Source organism: Camellia sinensis, chromosome 3 (assembly GCF_055761805.1).
Source record: "Camellia sinensis isolate YWXY chromosome 3, ASM5576180v1, whole genome shotgun sequence".
Lineage (NCBI taxonomy): Eukaryota > Viridiplantae > Streptophyta > Magnoliopsida > Ericales > Theaceae > Camellia > Camellia sinensis.
Window position 1 is genome coordinate 69,406,051 of NC_138963.1, and position 23,915 is coordinate 69,429,965.

General features: G+C 36.1%; 3 protein-coding genes across 40 annotated transcripts; all 3 read right to left on the reverse strand.

The window, feature by feature from the left end:
• Positions 1-8,454: 8,454 nt before the first annotated feature.
• Positions 8,455-10,947, reverse strand: LOC114307638 (uncharacterized). Its single transcript, XM_082919976.1, has 2 exons — positions 10,345-10,947; positions 8,455-10,234 (listed from the first exon to the last, which is right to left on the reverse strand). Exons 1-2 carry the CDS (start codon positions 10,799-10,801, stop codon positions 10,071-10,073), a joined length of 621 nt encoding a protein of 206 aa, XP_082776102.1. The 5' UTR covers positions 10,802-10,947; the 3' UTR covers positions 8,455-10,070.
• On the reverse strand, positions 8,650-9,954 carry LOC114313899 (uncharacterized). Its single transcript, XM_082918125.1, has 4 exons — positions 9,736-9,954; positions 9,424-9,480; positions 9,267-9,338; positions 8,650-9,114 (listed from the first exon to the last, which is right to left on the reverse strand). Exons 1-4 carry the CDS (start codon positions 9,952-9,954, stop codon positions 8,650-8,652), a joined length of 813 nt encoding a protein of 270 aa, XP_082774251.1.
• A 1,986-nt stretch (positions 10,948-12,933) lies between the features above and the next one.
• Positions 12,934-22,444, reverse strand: LOC114313846 (uncharacterized). 38 transcript variants are annotated; one of them, XM_082919978.1, is made up of 7 exons: positions 22,178-22,429; positions 17,832-17,955; positions 17,537-17,756; positions 17,189-17,296; positions 16,544-16,639; positions 13,598-13,639; positions 12,934-13,180 (listed from the first exon to the last, which is right to left on the reverse strand). In XM_082919978.1, exons 4-7 carry the CDS (start codon positions 17,207-17,209, stop codon positions 13,094-13,096), a joined length of 246 nt encoding a protein of 81 aa, XP_082776104.1. In that variant the 5' UTR covers positions 17,210-17,296; positions 17,537-17,756; positions 17,832-17,955; positions 22,178-22,429; the 3' UTR covers positions 12,934-13,093. The 38 variants fall into 38 exon arrangements, 5 of the variants coding, with proteins under 5 accessions (XP_082776104.1, XP_082776103.1, XP_028116053.2 ...); XR_014364093.1 differs by lacking the exon at positions 17,189-17,296 and having other exon boundaries at positions 17,537-17,711; positions 17,832-17,942; XR_014364091.1 differs by lacking the exon at positions 17,189-17,296 and having other exon boundaries at positions 17,892-17,955.
• Positions 22,445-23,915: the final 1,471 nt, after the last annotated feature.

Here is a 23,915-nt window from a genome sequence, read left to right on the forward strand (position 1 = left end):
CTCCTGTGATGGCAGTACCAATAAATCATGGAGAGAAGCCAGAGAAGTTCTCAGGAACTGACTTTAAAAGATGGCAACAGAAAATGTTGTTTTATCTTACAACTCTGAGCCTGACTCGTTTTCTCCATGAAGATGCTCCTATCCTGAAAGATGATGAAACCGACCGGCAAGTGGTTGCTGCGGTTGATGCTTGGAAACATGCCAATTTCATTTGCCGGAACTACGTCTTGAACGGACTTGACAACACATTATACAACGTCTACAGTCCAATCAAGACAGCAAAGGAACTTTGGGAATCGTTGGAGAAAAAATACAAAACGGAAGATGCCGGCTCGAAGAAATTTGTGGTTGGCAGATTCTTGAATTTTGTAATGGTTGATTCAAAAACTGTGATCAGCCAAGCTCAAGATTTCCAACTCATTCTGCATGACATTCACGCAGAAGACATGTCTCTCAGTGAATCCTTCTAATTTGCAGCCTTAATTGAAAAATTACCAAAAGGCTGGAAGGAGTTCAAGAACTACCTCAAACACAAGCGCAAAGAAATTTCTATGGACGAATTAATTGTGCGTTTGAGAATTGAGGAGGACAACCGCAATTCTGAAAAGCGAGCTGGTAAGCATCCTATGGAGTCTAAGGCAAATGTGGTGGAACATGTTTCAAAAACCAAGAAACGAAAGTCTTCTGGAGAAAGTTCATCACAAGGCTCTAAAGGGGGGGATAATAAAAAGTACAAGTTTAATGGTAAATGTTACATCTGTGACAAAGAGGAACATCGGGCCAAAGATTGCCGTAGCAAAGGCAAAAGCAAAAGAAGAACAAGCAAGAAGCCTGCTCAAGCCCACATGACTGAAGTAGACAATATTTCTAATGGTATAGATGATATCAATCTTTTTGCAGTTGTTTCCGAGGCAAATCTTGTCGAAAATCCTAAAGAATGGTGGGTGGACACTGGTGCTACTCGCCATATTTGCGCCGACAAAAAGATGTTCACATCTTGTTCTATAGTGGACAATGGTGAACAACTCTTTATGGGCAACTCCTCAACTTCCAAAGTTGAAGGACAAGGAAAGATTGTACTCAAGATGACATCTGGAAAGGAACTCACTCTTAACAATGTGCTGCATGTATCGGACATTCGCAAGAATTTAGTTTCCGGATCTTTGTTGAGTAAGAATGGGTTTAGGCTAGTTTTTGAAAGTGACAAGTTTGTACTTACCAAAAACGGGGTGTATGTAGGAAAAATGTTACATGTCTGATGGCCTTTTCAAGTTAAATGTAATGACCGTTGTACCCTCAGTTATTAATAATACTGCATCTTCTTCTTACTTGCTTGAGTCTTCAAATTTGTGGCATGGTAGACTAGGACATGTTAATTATGGATCTTTGCGTAAATTAATTAATATGGAATGTTTACCTAAATTTAACATTGATTCAAATCATAAATGTGAAGTTTGCGTTGAGGCAAAATTATCTAAAACTCTTTTTCATTCAATTGAAAGAAGTACGGAACCACTTGAATTAATTCATAGTGACATTTGTGATTTTAAATCAATTCAAACTAGAGGTGGGAAAAAGTATTTTATCACTTTTATAGATGACTATACTAGATATAGTTATGTTTATTTAATTCGAACAAAGGATGAAACTTTGGAAACTTTCATTCAATATGAGCCTACGCACTAACTCATCACACACACACACACATATATATATATAGTGATTAGCTTAAACTGAGCAAACATGCTTAAGGTTAATTAATTACACTTAATTTAATCCGAATCAATTTTTAATTAAACTTACCAAAGTGTTCTAAAAATTCTAAATAACGTATTCATGTAACCAATTCTAGTTTCGGATGCCGATAAAGCTTTTAATTTTCATATCATAATAGAAATTACGACAGATATTTCTACGATGAACCAATAGACATTCAAAATCACACCAATCATATAATCACATGCATAATTACCTCAGAATTTCACTTGAACACGTGATTAATTTTCTTAATTATTAATTAATAACTGATTACGAAGTGGGGTTGTTATAGTCTCTCGACACTAAGAAATTTGTGTAAGAATATCCATAAAGTGGCCCATATACCACATGTTTGTTTTATTTATTTATTTATATTATATATATTTATTTGGTTTAATGACTAATTAATTGGTTTAATGGTTAATGGATAACCGATGTCTGTTTAATATCCCATATGGTGGTTTCGTGCGACTTTACAACTTCCCTGATGGTGGGAAGTTATAAAGAGTTACACTTGGATATGGGTGCAAGCCTATCTATATATATGTTTGTGATAGCCATCAAACACAGACGTTTTGTGAATAGAATAGGCTTGAAACTCTGTCCTTTTCACTTTTCCCGTACGGTTCTGTAAAAGTGTTCTGTGAGTGGACTTCTATATACATTCAAGATTTGATCATTCAAGGATAAAGATTCAAAGGCTTGAACATCATGGCAGGAGGTATTCTTCTTTCTGAATCAAAATTAATTTAATTATCACAATTGGTATCAGAGCCAACCTTCTGTTATCTTGTTTAGTTTTTATTTCAAATTCTTACATCAAACTATTATCAATTTCGTGAGTCGAATCAAGCCTATTCTATACATGTGATATTTGTATATTAATTCACACACATTAAAGAGCAAAATATTTAATCTGATTCTGTATAAAATCTAGAAATTCTCATACTGTTATTTGGATTTATTTGGTTTATTTTAAAAAAGGCATGAAAGACTTGAATTTATTTCTAAAATTTTCATAAAGAAATTTTAACATGCTGTTAATGATGTTTTGTTTATTATCGTTGCATGGTTAAATAGTAAGCAAATTCAATTGAATCTCATACAGTGAATTATAACATGTTCTTTTAATTTTTATAATTTTTGAGATCCATTGGCATGCTATCTAAAATAATATAATATTATATTACATGCATTAAGGTAATTATTTATGCATTGAAAATTCATGTGAAATAAGAGTATGAATGCACTATGTGTTAGGCTTATGAAATTTATTTTGGTCCAATTTTTAAGCAAAATCTAGTATAAGGTTGAATTACATGTGTTTGGTCTTGGGATTTTTCATGTGATATTACTCCGATTGTATATATTATACATTATGTGCATTGAAAGATTATGTATTTGTTGTGACTATAAGGATTTGCTCACATTAATAAATTATGCCATATTTAAAAAATTTATTTTGTTTTAAGAGTAGCCACAGCATCTTAAGACATAAAGATGTGATCCTCAGTATTTTGATCACACAAAGTTAAAATTAATTTGGCACTTTTACATTGCAATTATGTTTTATAAATAATTTCTTGATCCCACAGGAAAGTAATTATTTATGAAATTTAATTGGAATAAGATAATTGATCGGGTATTAAAGGTATTGAACACTCTAAACCCACAGGTATGAGTTTTCTTTTCCTTACATATTTTGGAACCCATTAGTCTTGTTATAAAGTAATAGCAAATCTAATACAGTTTAGTGACCTCTACCCATAAGAAGGTTTAGATTTGTTACTGAATTTGACGTTGGTTGATTCAGACTATAGCTATTGTTTCAAAGCCTTAATAATGTTCTTAGTAATTGCAGCAATTTCTACCTCTATACTGTCTAATGAGTCTTCTTGTATTCCATTCTTGAACGTTGATAATTTTTCAGACTGGAATGACAAAATCCTTCTAACATTAGGGTGCATGGACCTCGATCTGGCACCCCGTGTGGATGAACCTCCTAAACCCATGGACGAGAGTTCAACTGCAGAAAAGAGTGCTTATGATAAGTGGGAGCGATCCAATCGCTTAAGCCTAATGCTCATAAAGTCATATATTAGCCAGAGCATTAGGGACTCAATCCCACCATCTGATAAGGTCAAGAACTACATGAGGGCTATTGAAGAGCAATTTGTTAGTACTGACAAAGCATTGGCAAGTACCCTAATGAACAAACTATCAGGAATGAAGCATAACAATTCTAGGAGTGTGCGTGAGCACATTATGGAAATGAGGGACATTGCAGCTCGTCTTAAGTCCTTAGAGATTGAGATTTCTGAGTCATTCCTTGTCAATTTCATACTCATTTCTCTTCATGTGGAATATAGAGCATTCCAAATTTCTTACAACACACAGAAAGAAAAATGGTCTATCAATGAACTTCTGACCATGTGTGTTCAAGAAGAGGAGAGATTGAATCATGGAAAAGTGGAAAGTGCTCATTTAGAAACACATAAATGAGGGCAATGGAAAAAGGGCAAAGGTGATCAGAAATGGAAGAAGCTTGGTAAAGTGCCGTTTAAAAATCATAGCAATAAGAGTGCATGCTTCTTCTGCAAGAAAAAGGGTCACATGAAGAAAGACTGCTCCAAGTATAAGAAATGGCTTGAGAAAAAAAGATAATCTCATATTTCTTGTGTGTTATAAATCTAATTTTGTTAATACTCATCAATATGATTGGTGGATTGATTCGGGTTCTACAATTCACATTACTAATACCATGCAGGGCTTCCTCAGCCTAAGGAAACCGACGAGAAGTGAACAAGGCATCTATTCAGACAATGGGATGCTTTCGCACGTCGAAACTGTTGGAACTTTTAGACTTGTTTTAAAAAATGGCTTTGTTTTGGATCTTGAAAACGCATTTTACATTCTATCTTTTTCAAAAAATTTAATTTCTGTTTCTAAACTAGTACCGTTTGGATTTGAATTTCAGTTTGTTAGTGCAAATTTTAGTTTGGCTAAAGACTCTGTTTCTGTAGGATTTAGTACTTTAATTAATGGTTTGTACAAATTAAATCTGGATCTTATTTTTGAACAAAATCGTTTAACCTTGCATGGTGATATTGGCATTAAACTTAATATTGTTGATGAGTCCTCCTCTATTATTTGGCATAGAAGATTGGGACATATCTCTATTGAGAGAATAAAGAGGTTGGTTAATGATGAAGTCCTTCCGACTCTTGATTTTACCAACATTGGTATTTGTGTGGACTGCATAAAGGGAAAGCAGACCAACAAAACCAGTAAAGGTGCCAAAATGAGTGAGGAAATTCTTGGAATCACACACTGATATTTGTGGACCATTTACTCCACCTTGTCTGAATGGTCAGAGATATTTTATCTCATTTATTGATGACTTCACATGATACATGTATCTCTACCTCTTGTTTGATAAGGCCGAGGCACTTGATGCCTTTAAAGTTTATAAAGCAAAGGTAAAGACCCAAACAGAAAAGAAAATTAAAATTGTGAGGTGTAGACACCCCATTTTTGACCGACCTTTAGACTCAGAAGTCACCAATTGAACGCTCGGTGATGTTGCATATTGTGCTCGACCTGAGGTTTCAGAGTCTCGGCTGAGAGCCTTGCCTCCGGACTTCGAGGCTCTTTTGTGCTTTGCCTCGGTTTGCGAACCAAGTTTTGTTTTCTCCGTTTTCTCTTCCCGAAGGGAGGGAGCGGTCTCATAGATCATCTCTCAGTGGCCACAGGCTACGTTTCGTGGTCGTAGGCCATTTTTCCCGTTTGGAGCCCGGTATCTGATTTTCGGAGCCGTCGGCCGTGTGCCTCGATTCGGGACCGCTTAACTACTTCCGTTTGCTCCGGTTTTTGGCACATATCTTATTTCCTCCCTTTAGATGAACACTGTGGCCCGGGAGACCACCTTTGTGGTCATACGCCGCTTTCGGTGCCTAACAGCCTGTTTTCAGGGCCTCGAACCGCGCGTTTTAGCCCCCAAACCTTCGTTTTGCATCCGTTTTGGTCCATTTTTGGTAGAGACCCTATTTTCACTATTAGGAGGATGGTAGGATGGTGGCCGGCCACCTATTCCCCTGAAAAGCCAGTTTTCTCATTTTCTCTCTCCGAAAGTTGATTTTTCTAACAGAAAGTTGGTTTTTCCCACTTTTAAGCCACATTTTCTGGCTTTTCATACCACCATGGTGATCTACTCACCTGGGAGGCCACCAATATGGGTAGGCCGACCAGTAATTCACTTTGCCCCTTTTGAACCTTGCTTAAAAGCTAGCTTTTCTCTCTCCTGAGTCACATTTTCTGATTTTTCTCCACAGGGCTGTGTTCTACTCATCTGGGAGGCCACCTTTCTGGGTAGGCCGACCAGCAATTGTTCTTGAACCCTTTGACCCCTGGTCGACCGACCAGGGGGAGTGGTCGGCCGGCCACTTGAACTGGCCGGCCTGCTTATTGCTTTTCTTCTCTTTGAGTGTAATCCAGCTGTGCCAGCTGGAGATCATTTGGTGCATATGGAGGATCTTTGAAGCTTCCAAGGGAAGCTTTGGCCTCTCTTCTCTATAAGAGAGGCCCTCCTCTTCATATCTAAGGGTTAGACAATTTTGCTTAAGGCTCATCACCTCCCACCTCCATTGCTACTATTCCAAGCTCCAAAACCCAAACTTCCTTAGTCCATTTACACTACAACCCATAGCACCACACCACCATCATCCATTCCAGCCCCTTGGAAGTCATTTGCAGAGGTTGAAAGCTCATTTCCTTGGACCAAAGGCTGCTGGAAAGTTGGGCTACAAGGGTAAGCTCCTATTCTTCCCATTTTGGCACTATTTTGTTCTATATCTTAGCCCATTTTTCTTACATTTTTGGGTTTCGGCCTGAACTAAAAAAAGTCTTATTTTGAGCTCATATTCATGTTTGATTAATGACTTTTCTCTGTTTGAAGTCTTCTACTCCCCCTTTGTGCTTTATCCCTCTTTTGGGACTTATTTTGCATGATATATTAGCCCTGTTTTTGAGCATTTTTGGGCTTCGAGCCAAACTGTGAAGTACCTTATTTTGAGCCCCTCTTCAACTTTGTTGAAGGGATATTTACTATTTGAGGCCATCTACTGCCCCTTTCCCTTTATCTCTCTTTTAGGGCTATTTTTGCATCATATTTTAGCCTTATTTGTGAGCATATTCGAGATTTACCATAAACTGTAAAGTATCTTGTTTTGAGCCCCTCTTCAACTTTGTTGAAGGGCTCTTTGTTGTTTGAGGCCTTTTGCTGCCCTGTTTGTTCTATCTCTGTTTTAAGGCTGTTTTTGCATGATACATTAGCCTTATTTGTGAGCCATTTTAGACCTCGACCTAAACTGAAAAAAAATCTTTTTTTGATATTATCTTTATGTTTGATTAAGGTCTATTCTCTGTTTGGGGTCATCTTCCCCTATGCATGCTTCATTCCTTCATGATTAAGGCTATGCATCAGAGCACTTACATTGGCCATGGTTTAGCCTCTTAGCCACTGAAATCCATCAAATTTGGGCTGCATGTTCAGATTTCAGAAATTTAAAGTTTGGGCTGCGTGTTCAACTTTCAATCAAATGTGGGCTGCATGTTTACAATTAAATTTGGTCTACGTGTTCAGATTTCAGAAATTTAAAATTTGGGCTGCGTGTTCAACTTTCAATCAAATGTGGGTTGCGTGTTCACAATCAAATTTGGGCAGCGTGTTCAAATTTCAGAAATTTAAAATTTGGGCTGCGTGTTCAACTTTCAATCAAATGTGGGCTGCGTGTTTATCATCAAATTTGGACTGCGTGTTCAGATTTCAGAAATTTAAAGTTTGGGCTGTGTGTTCAACTTTCAATCAAATGCGGGCTGTGTGTTCACAATCAAATTTGGGCTGCGTGTTTAGATTTCAGAAATTTAAAGTTTGGGCTGCGTGTTTAACTTTCAATCAAATATGGGCTGCATGTTCACAATCAAATTTGGGCTGCGTGTTCAGATTCCAGAAATTTAAAGTTTGGGCTGCGTGTTCAACTTTCAATCAAATTTGGGCTGCGTGTTCACCATCAAATTTCGGCTGTGTATTCAGATTTCAGAAATTTAAAGTTTGGGCTGCGTGTTCAACTTTAAATTAAATGTGGGCTGCGTGTTCAGATTTCAGAAATTTAAAGTTTGGGCTGCGTGTTCAACTTTCAATTAAGTGTGGGCTGCGTGTTCACAATCAAATTTGGGCTACGTGTTTAGATTTCAGAAATGCTTTGAAAATGCTTTGAAAAATAAGGTTTCAAGGCCTAAAACATTTTGGTCAAAATGGGTATAAGGTTAGGATTTAGAGCTTGAACCCGGATTTCTTTGTTGAGAGTTCAAAAGATTGCACAATGTAACTTTCATCGGGTGTTCGGAATGAAGCGCCCAAGTCTTGGGGACGGTCAAAATAGGGTGTCTACACCACTCCATTTCCCCTCTTTAACCCCCAACTCTTTTCCCTTTCCCACTACCAGTGTTTTTAAAGGCTCAAGGCGCACTAAGGTGCCGAAGATCTCTTGGAGCCTAGGCGCAAGGCGAGGCGCGGACTTTATTGAAGTAAGGCGCACAGTATTCGTAAAAAATAGAAAAATTAATATAGACTAATCATTCATAGTAGTAAGACAATTTTTTAAAAAATAAAAAGTAATCAACATTCAAGACAAAATATAGAATAATTCTCAAAGCCATGAAAGTGCATATTACATAACATTCCAATTTTCAAAGATCAAATAATCCACATTCAATAAAATAAAAACATAAACACTAAACATCCAAAACATAAATATCCAACAAATATTAATATATGTCTTAACACTTAAAAACATCAATATCAAAAGAAAGGGTAGGTTAGGTCGGTGTCAGTCAATCATCATCCTCAACATCAATGGCAAGCAAACTATCATCTTCTTCTCCATCAGTTGATTTGTATCCCTCAACATCTTCCTCCTCTGTGTCATCTGAGCCCGCTTCCTCTTCATCTATTAATTGAAGTGGAGTCAATGTTGATGATTTAGACATCCTCGGTTGTGCCTTTGAGCGTGAACTTGTTGCTCTACTTGCATGGCTACTTTCTTCTACTCCAGAAGCTCTAGCAACAGTGGCCCACGTCAAGCCATCATCATCATCATCAAACACAGGCTCATTATCTTCATCTGATTCTCCATCCATCCTCCCAAGCAACCACTCATTGCTTTCATCAATATTTTGTAAAGATATGGGATCAAGAGTGTTGCGCATATCATACCTAAATCTCAATGTTCTATTGTATTTGACATACACTAAATCATTGAGACGTTGTTCCAATCTATTTCTTTTCTTGCTATGAAGCTACAAGTATTAAAAAGATATTAAATTCTATATAACGAGAATAAAAAATATTTGAATTCAACAAAAAATTAGTTAGAATGTTAAATACTCACATGTTCGAATACACTTCAGTTTCGTTCACAACCCAATGAACTACATGTTAAGCTAAGGACTTTTATGGCAAAAGTTTGCAAGTTTGGAGTATAAGAACCATATGATGCCCACCAATCAGCTGCGATAATCCACTAGTTAAAAATAATTGTTACCAAGTATTAAGTTTTACTAAAAGTATTACTAAAAATAAACTCCATGAGTCTATAATATATTTACCTGGTGCTCTTGTATTTCTTTGCCTAATCGCAACAGCCTTGCCAAAAGACTCTCACCCTTCATATAAATACTCATTTCATTAGTGATCAAATCTTGAACAGTGACATCCGGGACCAACCTTTGCATACATTCATAAAACCCATTCATCACTTCATGATCTCTTTGTACCTCTAACGCTTTTGGGTAAAAGAATTCTGGGTTACGAAAATGTGCAGCTGCATGTAAAGGTCGATGCAATTGGACATCTCATCTTTTGTCAATGATTTCGAAGATTTCATTATACTTCTCTTCTTTATGATCAAATGAACTTACAATGTATTCTTTTGCCCTATCCATTGCCTCATAAATGTATCCCATGGGAAGTTTCTTCTCGGTATCAACCAATCTAAGCACTTTGACAAGAGGACCTGAGACCTTAAGGGCAAACACAACAGTATTCCAAAATGAAGGCATCAACAAAGTTTGTGCCATTCTTTTATCTTGTGGCTCCTTTGCCCATTTTCTTGAGGTCCAGTCTTCGGAGGTGACCATCTTTCTCAAATTATTTTTTTGTTGATGCATCCTAGACAAAGTCAAAAAAGTGGTTGCAAATCTAGTTTTTACAGGCTTGATCAAATTCTTCAAATTTGTATAGCGCCTCATCATGTTTAGCAACGTAGGCCGATTGTAAATGTAGCCATGTACTGCAATATCCCTTTCAAATGTCTTTTTAGTCTAAGTATCTTGAAAATGTCTTCTAACATCAAGTCCAAACAATGAGCAGCACATGGTGTCCAATACAAGTGTTCATACTTAGCTTCCAAAAACCTCCCTATAATGTAACAATAATGAAGAATTATTATTTTCAAGTTTTTAAATTTTAAATACAAAACAAACTATGAGTAAACAATTTTGATGTAAGGAATGAGGAAATATTCTTACCCGCCAACACATTAGCTACAACGCTATCAGTGATAACTTGCACCACATTCTCTTTTCCAACTTCCTCCACAAACTTGTCTAGTAATTCAAATAGCTTTTGTCCATCCTTTGAATAGCTAGAAGCATCAACCGACTCAACAAACATGGTTCCTCTTGGACAATTAACTAAAAAATTAATCAATGTCCTTCCTCTCTTATCAGTCCAACCATCAGCCATTATGGAACACCCGTATTTTGCACAATCCTCTTTATGATACTTCATCAAATCTTCAGTATGTTTCACTTCTTTTTTGAGTTTGGTAACCCGCACTTCATGGTAAGTCGGTGGCGTCATACCAGGACCATATTGGCCAATGGCTTCAATCATTGGTCCAAAACTCTCATAATTTACTGCATTAAAAGGGATACCAGCATCATACATCCACCTTGCAAATCTTTGCAGTGCTCGAGCTCTCATTTCTTTTTTGTAAGGGTCATTTGCATCAATTTTTGTTTGTTTCTCTTTTGCTTGGTCTCTTCAATTTTTCACCACTGATTCAGGATTGGGTGTGAAGTAAACATCCATAGGCCCTTTTCTCTTTGGCATTTTTTATTTGGATTTGGATTTGGATTTGAATTTGGATGAACCTTGGCTACTACTTGTCAACTTGCGGTGTTGATTGACATTGATCTCAACAACATCATCATCTTCATCTTCATCTTCCATGTCCATGTCATCAAAATCAGGCAACATGTTCATTTCTTCTTTTTGTGTCTTTTTTTTAGACATGAACTCTCTAATCTCTTCTCTTACATGAGGACACTTCGGGCAAGCAGTAACATTCCTATAACCTCCCGCAAGGTGTTGTTTCACCCGACAAACACCTCCATTTGATACTTTACCACAAAAATTAACTTGTTTAAATTATTCTCCTCCACCAAATGGGCATATTGCCACGTCGGATCTTTTCTATTACTTTTCGATGTCATTTTCTACTTAGTACTTACTACACAACACAAAAAATAAATAACAGAAAAACAATTTCAGTATAATGAATGTAATGTATTTTATGTGACGAATTAATTAATGTATGTAATGTATGAATCAATTTTCTATTTTTTTAATTAATGATGAATTAATTAATTAATGTACATTACATTCCATTACATTCATTCCTATGTTACATTATTTTTTCAAGAAAAACTTTGACCAATTTATTAATTCATCACATTAATAAATTGATTAACTTATGAATCAATTTATCAATTAATTAATCAACCAATTTCTATTTTTTTAATCACAACACATTAATCACAGCACAATAAATTGATTAATTGATAAATTGATTAATCTTTATTAATCAATTAAATTCTTATTAAATTCTTATTAATCACATTAATCACAACACATACAACACATTAAATTCTTATTAATCACAACACATTAATCTTTTCTAATTAATTAATCAATTTTCTATTTTTTTTAATTAACTTATGAATCAATTTATGAATTAATTAATGTTATGATTCAATGTATGTAATGTAATGAATATATGAATTAATTAACTTATGAATCAATTTTTTATTTTTTTAATTAATGATCAATTAATTAATTTCAGTATAATGATGAACCAATTTCAATATAATCATAATGAACGTAATGTAATGTATCTATTTTTTTTATTTATGTATGTATGAATTAATTTATTTATTTATGTAATAATCATAATGAATGTAATAATCATTAATGAAAAAAAAAATAAAGAAAAAGAAAGTCGAAAGAAGAAAAAATTAATAATTGAAAAGAAGAAGAAAAGGAATGGACTGAACTGAAGGAAAAAAATAGACTTAAATAATTGAAAAAAAAAGGAAAAAAAAAATGAAAGTCGAACGACCAGTGTCGAAGACGAAGAAGAACGAGAAGGGGAGAGAGAGTCGAACCTGCGAAGCCGAAGTCGATCCAGTGTCGCAGTCGAAGTCCAGCTCTTGTGTTGCAGTCGTAGTCGCAGACCAAGTCTAGCTCCAGCAGCTCGAAGTCGATTGCGAGGCGAAAAAGAGAGAGACGACTTCGATTAGGGTTAATCTTAGTCCTATTTGGCTCATATGGTACATGAGTTCTGATCCTCTGTGATTATGAGCCATTCGAAAGGTTCATCTGAGTCACATCTGAGTCGTTAGATCAGATCTACAGATTAAACGCTCAGTCGCGCCTAGGCGAGGGCCTTGCGCCTCTCTCGCCTTTTTTAAAATCGCGGCTAAGGCGCTCGCCTGGCTCAAGCCGCCTCGCCTGGTACCTGTACAGGAGCAGATGGTGCGCCTCGACTCACCTTGCGCCTAGGCGCGACTTTGACAACACTGCCCACTACCCCTACCTCCCCTAGCCCTAAAGACATCTTTTTTCCCCTCTCATAGGCCCTCGATGCCATCTCCCTCTCAGTCACAACCCCATCCCACGCCAAACAAGATAGCAGTTATGATCAGCCAATAGTGTCTAACTACCAAAGGCCTAGCAAGAGAAGACGAGGTTGGACTAAAACATTGGGGCTTATGCAGAAAAACATTTGTTCATTAATTACCAAAAGTCCATTCAAAGCATATGCACAAGTCATATGATACAAACACAAACTTTATTTATTTATCTTTGACATTTACAAGCTCAACATCCAAAAAGGAAAGTAAAACATTTACAAATATACAATCACCACACACACACACAAAAAAAACAAAAAAAAAAAAAGAAAGAAAGAAACTTATATATAAGATCATCCTCTCAAATGGTAACTTCCAAAAGTAGAAAAAGAAAAGTAAAAAAACTTCTAAGTGGATCTCTCTTCCTCAATCTAATCACCGGCATCACCTACATATATGTAGGGGAGAGGGGTGAGCTAAAGCCTAGTGAGTAGTAATATAATAAAGTGGTATATGAATGAACACCAACAAGCTTTATTAAAACCAAGCACATAATCGTTTTGAACATAATATAGCTTTTCAATAAAAACAAGTCTATCTTGCAACAGATACATAGCGATGAACATTCTCAAAGCACTTCGAGTCAAGAGTCGAGACTACAACCGGTGGCAGAGATCAGTTAACAAGAGATTATTGGTATGATTCCCAATAACAAACAAGTTTCAAGATGTCATCTTAATATATGATATAAAAATTACATGATGTTCATTCATAGTAAAACATCAGCATAATCTTCTAAACATATCATACGCTTGTATTTTAAATCATAATTTTAAAAAAATAACTTTACTGCACTACTACTCACAATTGGCTCCGTGAACAAGCGTTTAGACCTCCTCAGGCAAACCTATACAAGAAAAGAACAAAACATTGAAGCATTTGAACAATCCTTAAACTTCCTATATTAATTTATCATGCAATTAGGTTTTAATCCTCTTTTCTATTTATACATATCTCAAATGGGTTTCTAATTATGTTACCCTTGTGTCTAGGTGTCAAAACATTCCTATGAGTGTCTAAAGAAAGGGAGAAAAAAATGAGTGAAATCAAGTTTTCAACTTCCTAAAACTAGTCAGTTCGCTCGAGCGGTGAATGGGTACCTCCCAAAAGTTGCAGACCTGCAAAACTAGATACTGAGAGTTTCTAAAGTGTGCTCCAGTGGTACATTAACCGCTCGAGCGGTTGGCTGACCTAGACAGATCTTTACGCTTGCAAACAATAAAACTTCTAAATGTCTGTTGTGTCCACTCGTGCGGTCTTCTCACCACTCGAGCGGTGATGAGCAAAAAGCGATTGTGCAAAATTCTGCTCTGTTTTGAAAGTTGTTCCAAGGCTGCTATGGCTAGGTTTTTAGCAAATTCAACTTCAAACATGCATATCTGACTTTAATCATGATTCCATACTTGTTTTCTAGATCAAAAACATCAAATCTTTATTTGTTTCCAAGGTTTGAAACATAGTTCAAGCTTAAAGGAGAAATTACTTAGTTTTTCAACTTTTGCTTCTAAAACTCAAAAACAATTTGTGAAATCATAGAAAATCAAGAGAACATGTGAAACTAATAGTGTAAGAACATCCAAAATACCAAAAACCTATTCAAAAGATTGAAAATCCTAAGTTTCCTCCCTAATTCATCATGCTAGCTAGCTTCTCTTCTTTTTCCTCTAAGTTCTTCATTCCTAACCCATTTTCATCCTAACTTTTCTTGATTTATGATACTAAGGAGGTCTACTATATGATTTAGAGTAGAAATCTCACCATGGAATACTTCTAGGATGGTTTTTGATTGAATCTCTTTGAGTTCTCCCTTTTCTCCTTCCTTTATCTCCTTCTACCTTTCTTTCTCTTCTTTCTCCCGGTTGTTCTACCAACTTGCTGATTTCTCTCCTTTCATTTGTTTTGGGACATGAGATTTTATCGTGTGTGGTTGGGGCAAAGTTGCACAATTCATTAGTGTTACTAATTTCCTTGCTTAAAGCTAATTGATCTAACTTAGTAGGTGTTTGGGGTAAACTAAAAAAGTGCACTTTTTCTACCTACACACACTTATTTGGGTCACATCAATCAACATCTATCAACATCTCCTCTCTACTTTTCTAACCACTTTCTCTACTTTTCTACACGTTTTTTCTATAAAAAGTTAAAAAGTACACTTATTTAGAACATCTCAAGCCACCCCTTAGAGTCCATTAATTCATTCTTATCCTAATCAGACTCAATCTAATTAATCTCCACTAATCATATTTAATTGTTACTAATCCTAATTAGCAAAAATAACAAATAGCATGAAATGGTCAAGGTTGTTAGTCCAAGGCCTTTAAGCTCCTCACTTAAGGTATAAGCTCATCCTATGATTCTGAAATCAAGTTCTAAGCTATCTCCTAACTCAAATCACACAACAAACAAATTCTAACATATCTTTCCAAACTTCTTCCTCCTCTCATTCAAATGCTAGCAAGTCCTAAGTCACACAACTACATAACATATAGCATGAATGCAAGAACAATTAAATATACATGATGCATGAATGAGTTTGGTTGTCACACTCTCCCTCTCCCTCCCCTTCCCCCAACCCTTCGAAGACCCCTCTCTCTCTCAAGTGAGAGATTTTAGTGAGTTAACTCACTCTGAGTTAAATGTATAAATCAATGAGTTAAATGGGAGTGAGAGCAAATTGACTATTTTGCCCTTAAAAACTCGGCACATGTTGTCCATGTGTGCCTTTTCCGTCCAAATGCTTAACAGAAATTATCTATTGGATCAAATTGACACAAAATACAAAATTCAAGGTCAAAATCAAGCAAATTAAAATTAGAGGTATCAAAATGACACACCATGCAAATTACGGGGACCATTAGCATAATTTATCCTAAAAACTAAAACGAAAAAAAAAATGAAAAATATATAATACATCTCTAAAGATCAAAATAATTTTCAATTAAAGTAAATTGGGAAAAATTATATATTTCACAATTCAAACACAAACAAGAATTATATTTTAGCTTTTTAGTATCAAGGGAAAAATAAATTAGAAAAATAAATTTCCAGTGTTGCGTCCAAAGGGGAAAAGCTAAAATGAACAGAGAGAGGGAGAGAGAGAGTGAGAAGCACTATGTATTGGTTATGGAACATGGGAGAGAGTATACATGCCAACAAAGTTTTTAAACCCTGTTCCGCAGGTTGATGTAAATTTTTTGTTCCAACAGTGACCAACCCAACAAACACCCATATCCAACCAGTTCTAACCTGTGCATATCACGCAGGTTAATTTGAGCAAGCCAATTACAACCCGATAAAAGAATTGGACTGGTTTGGGCAAGTTCAACAGAATTATTAATGGGTGGGTTCACAGGTACAAGTTAGTATTGCCACCTCTCTACTTCAGACCTTCACGGGTTCACTGATAAGCCTGTTGAGGATGATGAAGCAGCCACTGGCTGATGAGTCGTCAGAGAATTCTGATGGAGAAAGTCTACGGAGTTATCCTTGACAATCCCATAAATGAAAAAGACAAAGCTATAAACAGTGGAAATAATATAAAATGCTGTAAAGTGGTATGGAGGCTTTTATAAATAATATAATGGTGACAAACAACTATAATTAGCCACAGTAATTTTTTAAATTAGAAGTCTAATCAAGTTATGAAGAAAGGTTTTTCGTCCTCTTTCCCATCATTTAGGATATAATTTTTGAGTTGAGAGCAAGAAGAGGTTCCGTTCCGAATTATTATTCTAGAAAGAAAGAGACTTACTGTGTCACGCTCATTAAAAAGGGGTTGCTGGAGTGATGGATATGAAAAACTTAGCTGCTCGTAGAGCTGGATGGTGCTATCATCTGTGCTTGATTCCTGCAATGACACATGGAAGAAAGAGATTTATGAACACAATATAAGATTTTTCAGATATAATCCCTACTTCCTTGTTTGATGTCCATGACAACCCTCACACTGGTGTCTACTTTTAGATTTTATATTTTGACATTCTTAAACCAAATAATACATACTATACCATGCTCATAAGACAAAACAACATTAGCTAATAAGTGTTCAAATGACTAGAATTCTCTAATTTATGAATAGAAATACAAACCGATACAACCAAAAAAATATGCAGAATCAAAAGTCAAATAACAATTTAAGCTAGGTTTGGCATCCCTTAAAAAAGTCAAAAAGTCACTATCATATTTAAGACACATCATCTTATTTAAGTCACATCACCTCTCTACCACATCACTTCAAACCCAACTCATATTTTATAAAAAGTCAAAAAGTGCACTTATTTAGAACATCCCAAACAACCCATTAGTTTCATCTCTCTCTATCTGTGAACTAATAGAAGTTTGACAAGGAACAAAGTTTCACATAAATCTAGATAGCGATAAATTTGAAGAGGAAGACCTTCAAATTGTTCCTGGACATATCAGCTAATGATGTTATCCCACGAACAACAGCGAGCACAAGGCTCAGTTTTTCATTCCATTTAAGAGAATTCCAAGCCCTTTCAAGCTACAAAACATTTCAAGAAAATTAATAAATCATATTTTTGTTATTTGTCACAATATATACGCAACACAGCCCATCTCCAAGAAAAAGGAAAGAACACAGAATGAAGTAGAGCATGTGTAACTGCCCAAGTAAAAATAGAATTACCAAAACTAGGATTTTTGGGCCTATTTGAAATACCAAGCTGAGTAGCTTACAAATTACAATGGTGACACATCTTTCATGTCATAAAGATGTACTTACAGTTATTTCAATAGGTCGATGCCCCAAAAGTAATTGAGCTCCAACTTCTTCAGATGCTTTTCGAGCAGCACAAAACGGCGTAGTAAGTGAAACACTTCTGGTGATCTCATCAATACATCTGAAAAACTGTTTTCTCACAAGTCTACTACCTCATCCCCAAACGGTCTGTTCACGTCTGAAGAGAGTTTTGATGAGAAAGCTGACAGTAGACGTAATGCCACTGTCAATTTGAAAAACAACAATCATCTTTGCTTCAAAGGCACATGCCAATAATAAGTGCACAAATTTTACCCACCCAAGTTTAAGCTACAACCCCGCACCAAAAAATCCAGAACCACTAGAAAACATATTCGACCTCATTTGCTGGCCAAGTTCACCATCATTGGACATGTACATAATCCCAGCTCTGAAGATGAAATCTGCAACAATTGAAGTTAAGCCATGGATGGTGCACTTAAACAATAATAATAGTTCAACAGACATGAGGGCTCTTGCAGAAATTTTCTTAACGATATGTACACAACAGAACCAATCCAATAATCTTAGCATCCTTTCTAGTAATAAAAAAAATATTCAAAAAAAAAAAATCTTCATTCGAGAACATTTTTTATCTATTTGTTTGAAAGTTTTTTCACAGGCATTCCCAAAAGTTCTAAGTTTGGGATGGATTGATGTGGTTCCTCGACATTCCTCGACACCTAGGACATCAGAATAGTGAAACATGAACAGAGGGAGGCATAAGAGAACGAGCAAGCATATCTGACTCTGCATATAAAATGATCAAAAAAATTATGGGAAAATTCATTGGGAAAATTACAAATTAATGGTGCCTTCACAAAATATTTATAAATTCATGAAAAAGTTTATAACTTCAATTACATTTTACCCCTTCGTGGTTTGATGCCGGAGCACTTTAACGCTATGGTTCAATTTATGTTACCTAGAACGTGGATCATTCTACTATGTGTTACGAGAACCGAAACGTGATACGCCGTATTCTCTAAAATATGGTACGATAGGAGCAAGGTTGTTAAGATCACTATCCGGATTGTAAGATTGTACGATCCTACGATCCTACAATTTGGATTGAGCCCATGTCAAGATCGTGGTGGGATCAGTAAGATCGTAACAGGATCACGATTCCATGCGATCCTGATTAATAAGGATTTTTTGGCTGCCTTTAAGTCAAACAGCCCTTTATCGGACAAAGGAAGGACAAAAAATGACCCTCTGAGCTGCGATTACGGCAAGAGAAATTGGGGAAAGAGAAATTGGACATCAAACTTCAAATTTTGTGTAACTACTAAACAGGTATACTCCTTTTCTGTCTTATTCTTTGCTGCTGCTTCTTCTTCTTCGCTACTCTTCTTTTTCTTCGAATCTTCCTTCTCTGTCTTCGTCGTCTTCTTCTTCTTCTTCTTCTTCTTCTTCTTCTTCTCCTTTGACTCTTCTCTGCTTCAAATCCTCCTTCTCTGTCTTCGACTTCTTTTTCTTCCCTTCAAGTTCTGTTTCTATTTGATATATTATATATATAATATTTATATATATTTATTTGTGTGAATGAAAACCAAAAAACTTTTTTTCCAATCAATTATATATATTTATAATATTTATATATATATGATTAATGTTGATTATAGCAATGATGATAATTTCGGTGACCATGATTACTTATTTTAGTCTTTTATTTGTTCTACCCTTATTTAGTTCGTCTTCTTTTCATTAAGAAACAATGACAATGGTGTGCAAGTGTTGGTATTTTTTTTAATCATGTTTTCGACTTCTTTTTTTGAGAAAAAAATGTTTGAATGCTTCCTTTAATTGCTTTATTTCTTTTTCTTTTCTTTTTTTTTTTTTTTTTTGAGTCATTCTATATTCATTTTGATAGTATTACTTAGTCAAATAAAAATTATTACATTTTTTTATCATTTTAGTAGGATCTTACAATCCTCAATCCGATCCTACGATCCGATCCAGCAGACTCCCATCCTGTGTAGGATCCCAATCTAAACAACCTTGGATAGGAGTAAACTCGTATAAATTACGCTATAAGAATTTAAGATAGTTGTACAAAAAATTTCTTTTAAACATTAAGCATCCAATAAATTGTAGGTTTTCTTTTTCCAAATTAATCATATATAGCAACTACTAAGGGGTGGACAACGATCAGGCCAGGCCGGGTTCAAGCCAGGCTTGCACTACCTAATAAAGGATTGTCTACCCAAGCCTAACCCGAACATCAAGCCTCTATAGTCAACCGAAGCCCAACCCTGAAGAAAATTATAATTCTCAAACTCGTCCATTGGACATGTATATATATATATGTTTGTGTGTGTGTGTGTGTGTGTGTGTGTGTGTGTGTGAGTTTGTTACAAAAGAAGAAGAAGAAAAAAAAAACATGACTATTTTTATTTTTAATAGATAAACACAGGCCTGAACATTGTTTATTTGTTCGGAAACAGGTAACCAAACATTTCTTATTTCTTTGAGAATAGATAATCGAAGTAACAATAGGAGGCAAATAAAGGAGGTCAGACCACCCTTGGGTGGTCGACCGATGGGTGAAATCCTACTTAGTTTTGCTTACACAGAGGGCATATAAGTTCAGTGAGGCCATGGATGACTGACAGAAATCCAACCAAAGAAGCATGAAAGTGGATTGTATTGTATGTGGGGAAAAAAAAATAATAATAATAATATAATCAAACAAATTGACAAACCACGTAATAGTAGAGAAAAAACTTCTCAATCACCACAAATTTTTTCCACTGATTTTGGAAAGTTCCACCGTCGTGGGTTTTGTTAGGGTTTTGGAGAAAAGATTTTTGGGTTGTGGGGGTTGTGGGGGTGTGCATTTGAATGTGGGAAATATTTTTACAAGGATAATTTTAGTATTATTTGGGGAGAGAAAAGAAATTTTAAGAGTTCTACAATTTAGAAATTCGGGTCCAAAGAAATAAGGGGTCCAAAATAATTGATGGGGTGCTAATAGCAGCACTGTAAAAAATAAGTGAAATTAATACAACAAAAAGACAATTTTACCCTTATCTTCTCTAACTCTAAAATTATATTAAGATGTTAATTAAACTAAATGAAATTAAAATATAATTAAGGTTTGATCTAAAATATAAAATATAATTAAGAATTGACATAAAAGATAATTAAATTAAAATTAGATTAAGATGTTAGAAATTACAATATATAATTAAAGATTTAGAATTAAATGTGATTAAAATATAATTAAATTAAAATTAGATTAAAGTTAGGAATTACAATAAATAATTAATAATTTTTTATTAATTGTGATTTAATTGAATTAATGTTATAAATTATAAATTATGTGCATGAGAGAAACCAATAACCAAAAAAAAAAAAAAACCGCATAAGATTTGAGGGTATTATATTCATTTCACATCTTAGTTAATGGAGTTAACATTTGCATTTTAGTCCAAAACCACATAAGGACTTTCTAGTTTGAACCAAACCATCGGACAGTGAAGTGCTCCAAGTCAAACCACGAGGAGAAAAAATGAATTTTGCCCAAAATTTTATCTAATTGACAGAAACTGTGTAGTTCAAAACAAGAAGTGGGAAGGAAACTAATCTTCCCCCTGATCCACTCTAGAATTCACTGGGGTACCCTTCAATCCACAAGGAATAAAAGAGAGAAATTCTCAAAGTATTATTAATCCAAAATTCAACCTCCTTGACCACAATTGTGTTCACACAATCCTTCATGGGTTTCTACATCAGTTTGACGTTTTGCTAAAGTTTTTTTTTTTTTTTTTAAATATAGATTATTTGTGATCGTCATTACTAAATAATCTCGTGTTCTACATTACTTCTTTTAAGTTAATATTTCTTTCTCTCACTTTTTGCTGGTTAGTGCTACTTCCAGTTGGGGCATAGGCTCCTCCACGACACAAGTAGCTGGTCATAAAGATAACACGGGACAAAAGCACATAGCATGAAGATTGAGAGAATAACTTTTTTGGGTGAATGTGAGAGAATAACTTAGCCACCAACTGTGAACGAATAACAAATATATTTGAACAAATAACAATTCAACAAATTAGTAGAAAAGAAAAGTAGAAGACAAAGCACACAAATATCAATGAAACAAATATTCCTCCATCCTATAAAGATAAGTTTGGTATGCGAAAGGAAGAAAAATAAAAAGAAATCTACTACAATCTGTGTCTCAATAATTACACAAATATAAAATAAGAATTGTTAAAAAAAAAAAAAAAAAGAAGAAGAAACGTGATGACAGTCAATATTCACAAAGACACTAAGAAATTGCATAAATTTGTGCATGATGTGTCAAATTTAAAAACAAAAAGAATGATCAATGTATTACTAGGAGAATAAATAAATAAACCTACAATATAGCATATAATTTTTTACTAATTGGGTATCTCCTGATAACCAATTATCAAAAATTGATCAACTAGTTTTCCCCTTACTTTATCCCTCCAAAAACAACTTTAACAAATGGAATATATGTAACAATCTTAAACAGGTGCAGCAGAGAAACAATGCTTCAACCAACAAGCCTCAGTTAAAAACAAAGATATCAAATAGCAATAGCTCTAAAAATTGCATCAATTAATCTAAGATCTATTACGAAATCAGACTTGCCTGCTTCTGCAAATGCTCCACAACACGCACCACGCGCTCAACATCCACGGCCGATTCGCGAGAGAGTTGAGTCGGCACGGGACCCAACTGACTCCAAGCTTGCATTGTCGGCCAAATAGAGCAAATTGGGGATGGGCTTTGAGCAATTGCGGCGGCTCAAGAGTCGACTAGGATGGTGGATCTGTAATTGGTCTGGTGGTGGTGGTGGAGTGTTGATTGAACCCTAGGAATGTTGGCTTTGAACGAAAAATAACACTGGTAAAATGCTGCGTTTCAAGTTTTCTATTTATATTTATAAAAATTTTAAAAACTCAAATAAAAATTTATTTAGTGGTCTCAGTTTATAAATTTGGTCAAAAATTGAAAACACAAAAAATATGTTTTTATTTTGAGTTTTCAGTTTTTTTTTTTAACCACCCAACACTAGCCACCACCTGCCATCATTTTCCACCACCGTCTTCTGCTACCACCAGCCACCACCCACTCGCCACCACCACCCACCCATCGTCGCCACCACCACTACCACCACCACCCACCTGCTATCCACCTGCCACCACCCCCAATCGCCACTACCATCCATCTCCTGCCACCTTCTTGCCACCACCACTCACCACCCACCTGCCACTACCAGCCACCCACCACCACCAGCCACCTGCCACTCACCTGCCACCACCACCCACCACCACCCACCACCACCACCACCATCATCACCACCACCACCACCACCACCACCCGCCGTCCGCCACCCACCTACCACCACCACCACCCACTCGCTACCACCTGCCACCCGCTACCGTCACCCATCCATCTACCACCACTACTACTCGCCACCTATCCGCCACCACCCATCACCACCTGCCATCCGCCACCCACTTGCCACCACCACCCATCACCCGCTACCACCACCACCACCACCCACTCGCTACCACCCACCACCCGCCACCGTCACCCACCCACCCACCCACCCGTCACTACCCACCACCACCACCCACTGGCTACCACCCACCACCCGCCACCATCACCCACCCACCCATCCGCCACCACCCCCCGCCATCCGCCACCCACCTGCCACCACCACCACCCACCACCCACCACCCGCCACCACCACCTGCCACCCGCCACCGTCACCCACCCATCCACTCGCCACCACCACCCACCCGCCACCACCCACCACCACCAGCTACCCACCACCCATCGTCACCACTTTCCACCACCGTCTTCTGCCGCCACTTGCCACCACTTGCTATTTCTTACTCTTTTTTATATTTTTAAATTTTTTTAAACATTTTGTCAATTACCAAACGCATTTGTAGTTTATGTCTTTCTAAAAATAAACAAAAAATAAACAAAAACCAATTTAAAATTTTTTTGTAAATATAAACTGAAAACGTAAACGTTACCAAACACAGTAGCTAAAAGTTACAGTAAAATTACAGATATACCTTCTATGTTGTTTAAAGTCACAATAATAAATGAATGTGGTTATTTTCTAAAGGGCTGTGATTCCTACACCCAGTGGGCGACCCCCACTGACAAACCTCAGTGAGGTGTCGCCTTCACACTGGCCGAAAAAATATAAAAAAATAATAACAATAATAATAATTTTTTTTTTACCAATCACACGCGACCCCCAATACCGCCACTGGGGTCGGAGACATTTTCTTTTTCTAAAATGAGGAGGGAAAGTTTGGTTTACTTTTCAAAGTCCTGCTTTTAAATCTTAATTTGGATTCAACCT

What these genes read in the sequence shown, in the direction of transcription:
- LOC114313899 (XM_082918125.1), bottom strand. Translation starts at nt 9,954, where the DNA reads ATGGTCACCTCCGAAGACTGGACCTCAAGAAAATGGGCAAAGGAGCCA. An exon ending in ATAGGGCAAAAGAATACATT is followed by an intron (nt 9,481 to 9,735) that starts GTAAGTTCATTT and finishes ATTTATATGAAG; the next exon opens with GGTGAGAGTCTTTTGGCAAG. An exon ending in TGCAAACTTTTGCCATAAAA is followed by an intron (nt 9,115 to 9,266) that starts GTCCTTAGCTTA and finishes TAATACTTGTAG; the next exon opens with CTTCATAGCAAGAAAAGAAA.
- LOC114307638 (XM_082919976.1), bottom strand. Translation starts at nt 10,801, where the DNA reads ATGAGAGCTCGAGCACTGCAAAGATTTGCAAGGTGGATGTATGATGCT. An exon ending in TGTAGCTAATGTGTTGGCGG is followed by an intron (nt 10,235 to 10,344) that starts GTAAGAATATTT and finishes GTTACATTATAG; the next exon opens with GGAGGTTTTTGGAAGCTAAG.
- LOC114313846 (XM_028260252.2), bottom strand. Translation starts at nt 22,282, where the DNA reads ATGCAAGCTTGGAGTCAGTTGGGTCCCGTGCCGACTCAACTCTCTCGC. An exon ending in TGGAGCATTTGCAGAAGCAG is followed by an intron (nt 16,640 to 22,177) that starts GCAAGTCTGATT and finishes GTGTCATTGCAG; the next exon opens with GAATCAAGCACAGATGATAG. An exon ending in TTTTTAATGAGCGTGACACA is followed by an intron (nt 13,640 to 16,543) that starts GTAAGTCTCTTT and finishes TTTCTTGTATAG; the next exon opens with GTTTGCCTGAGGAGGTCTAA.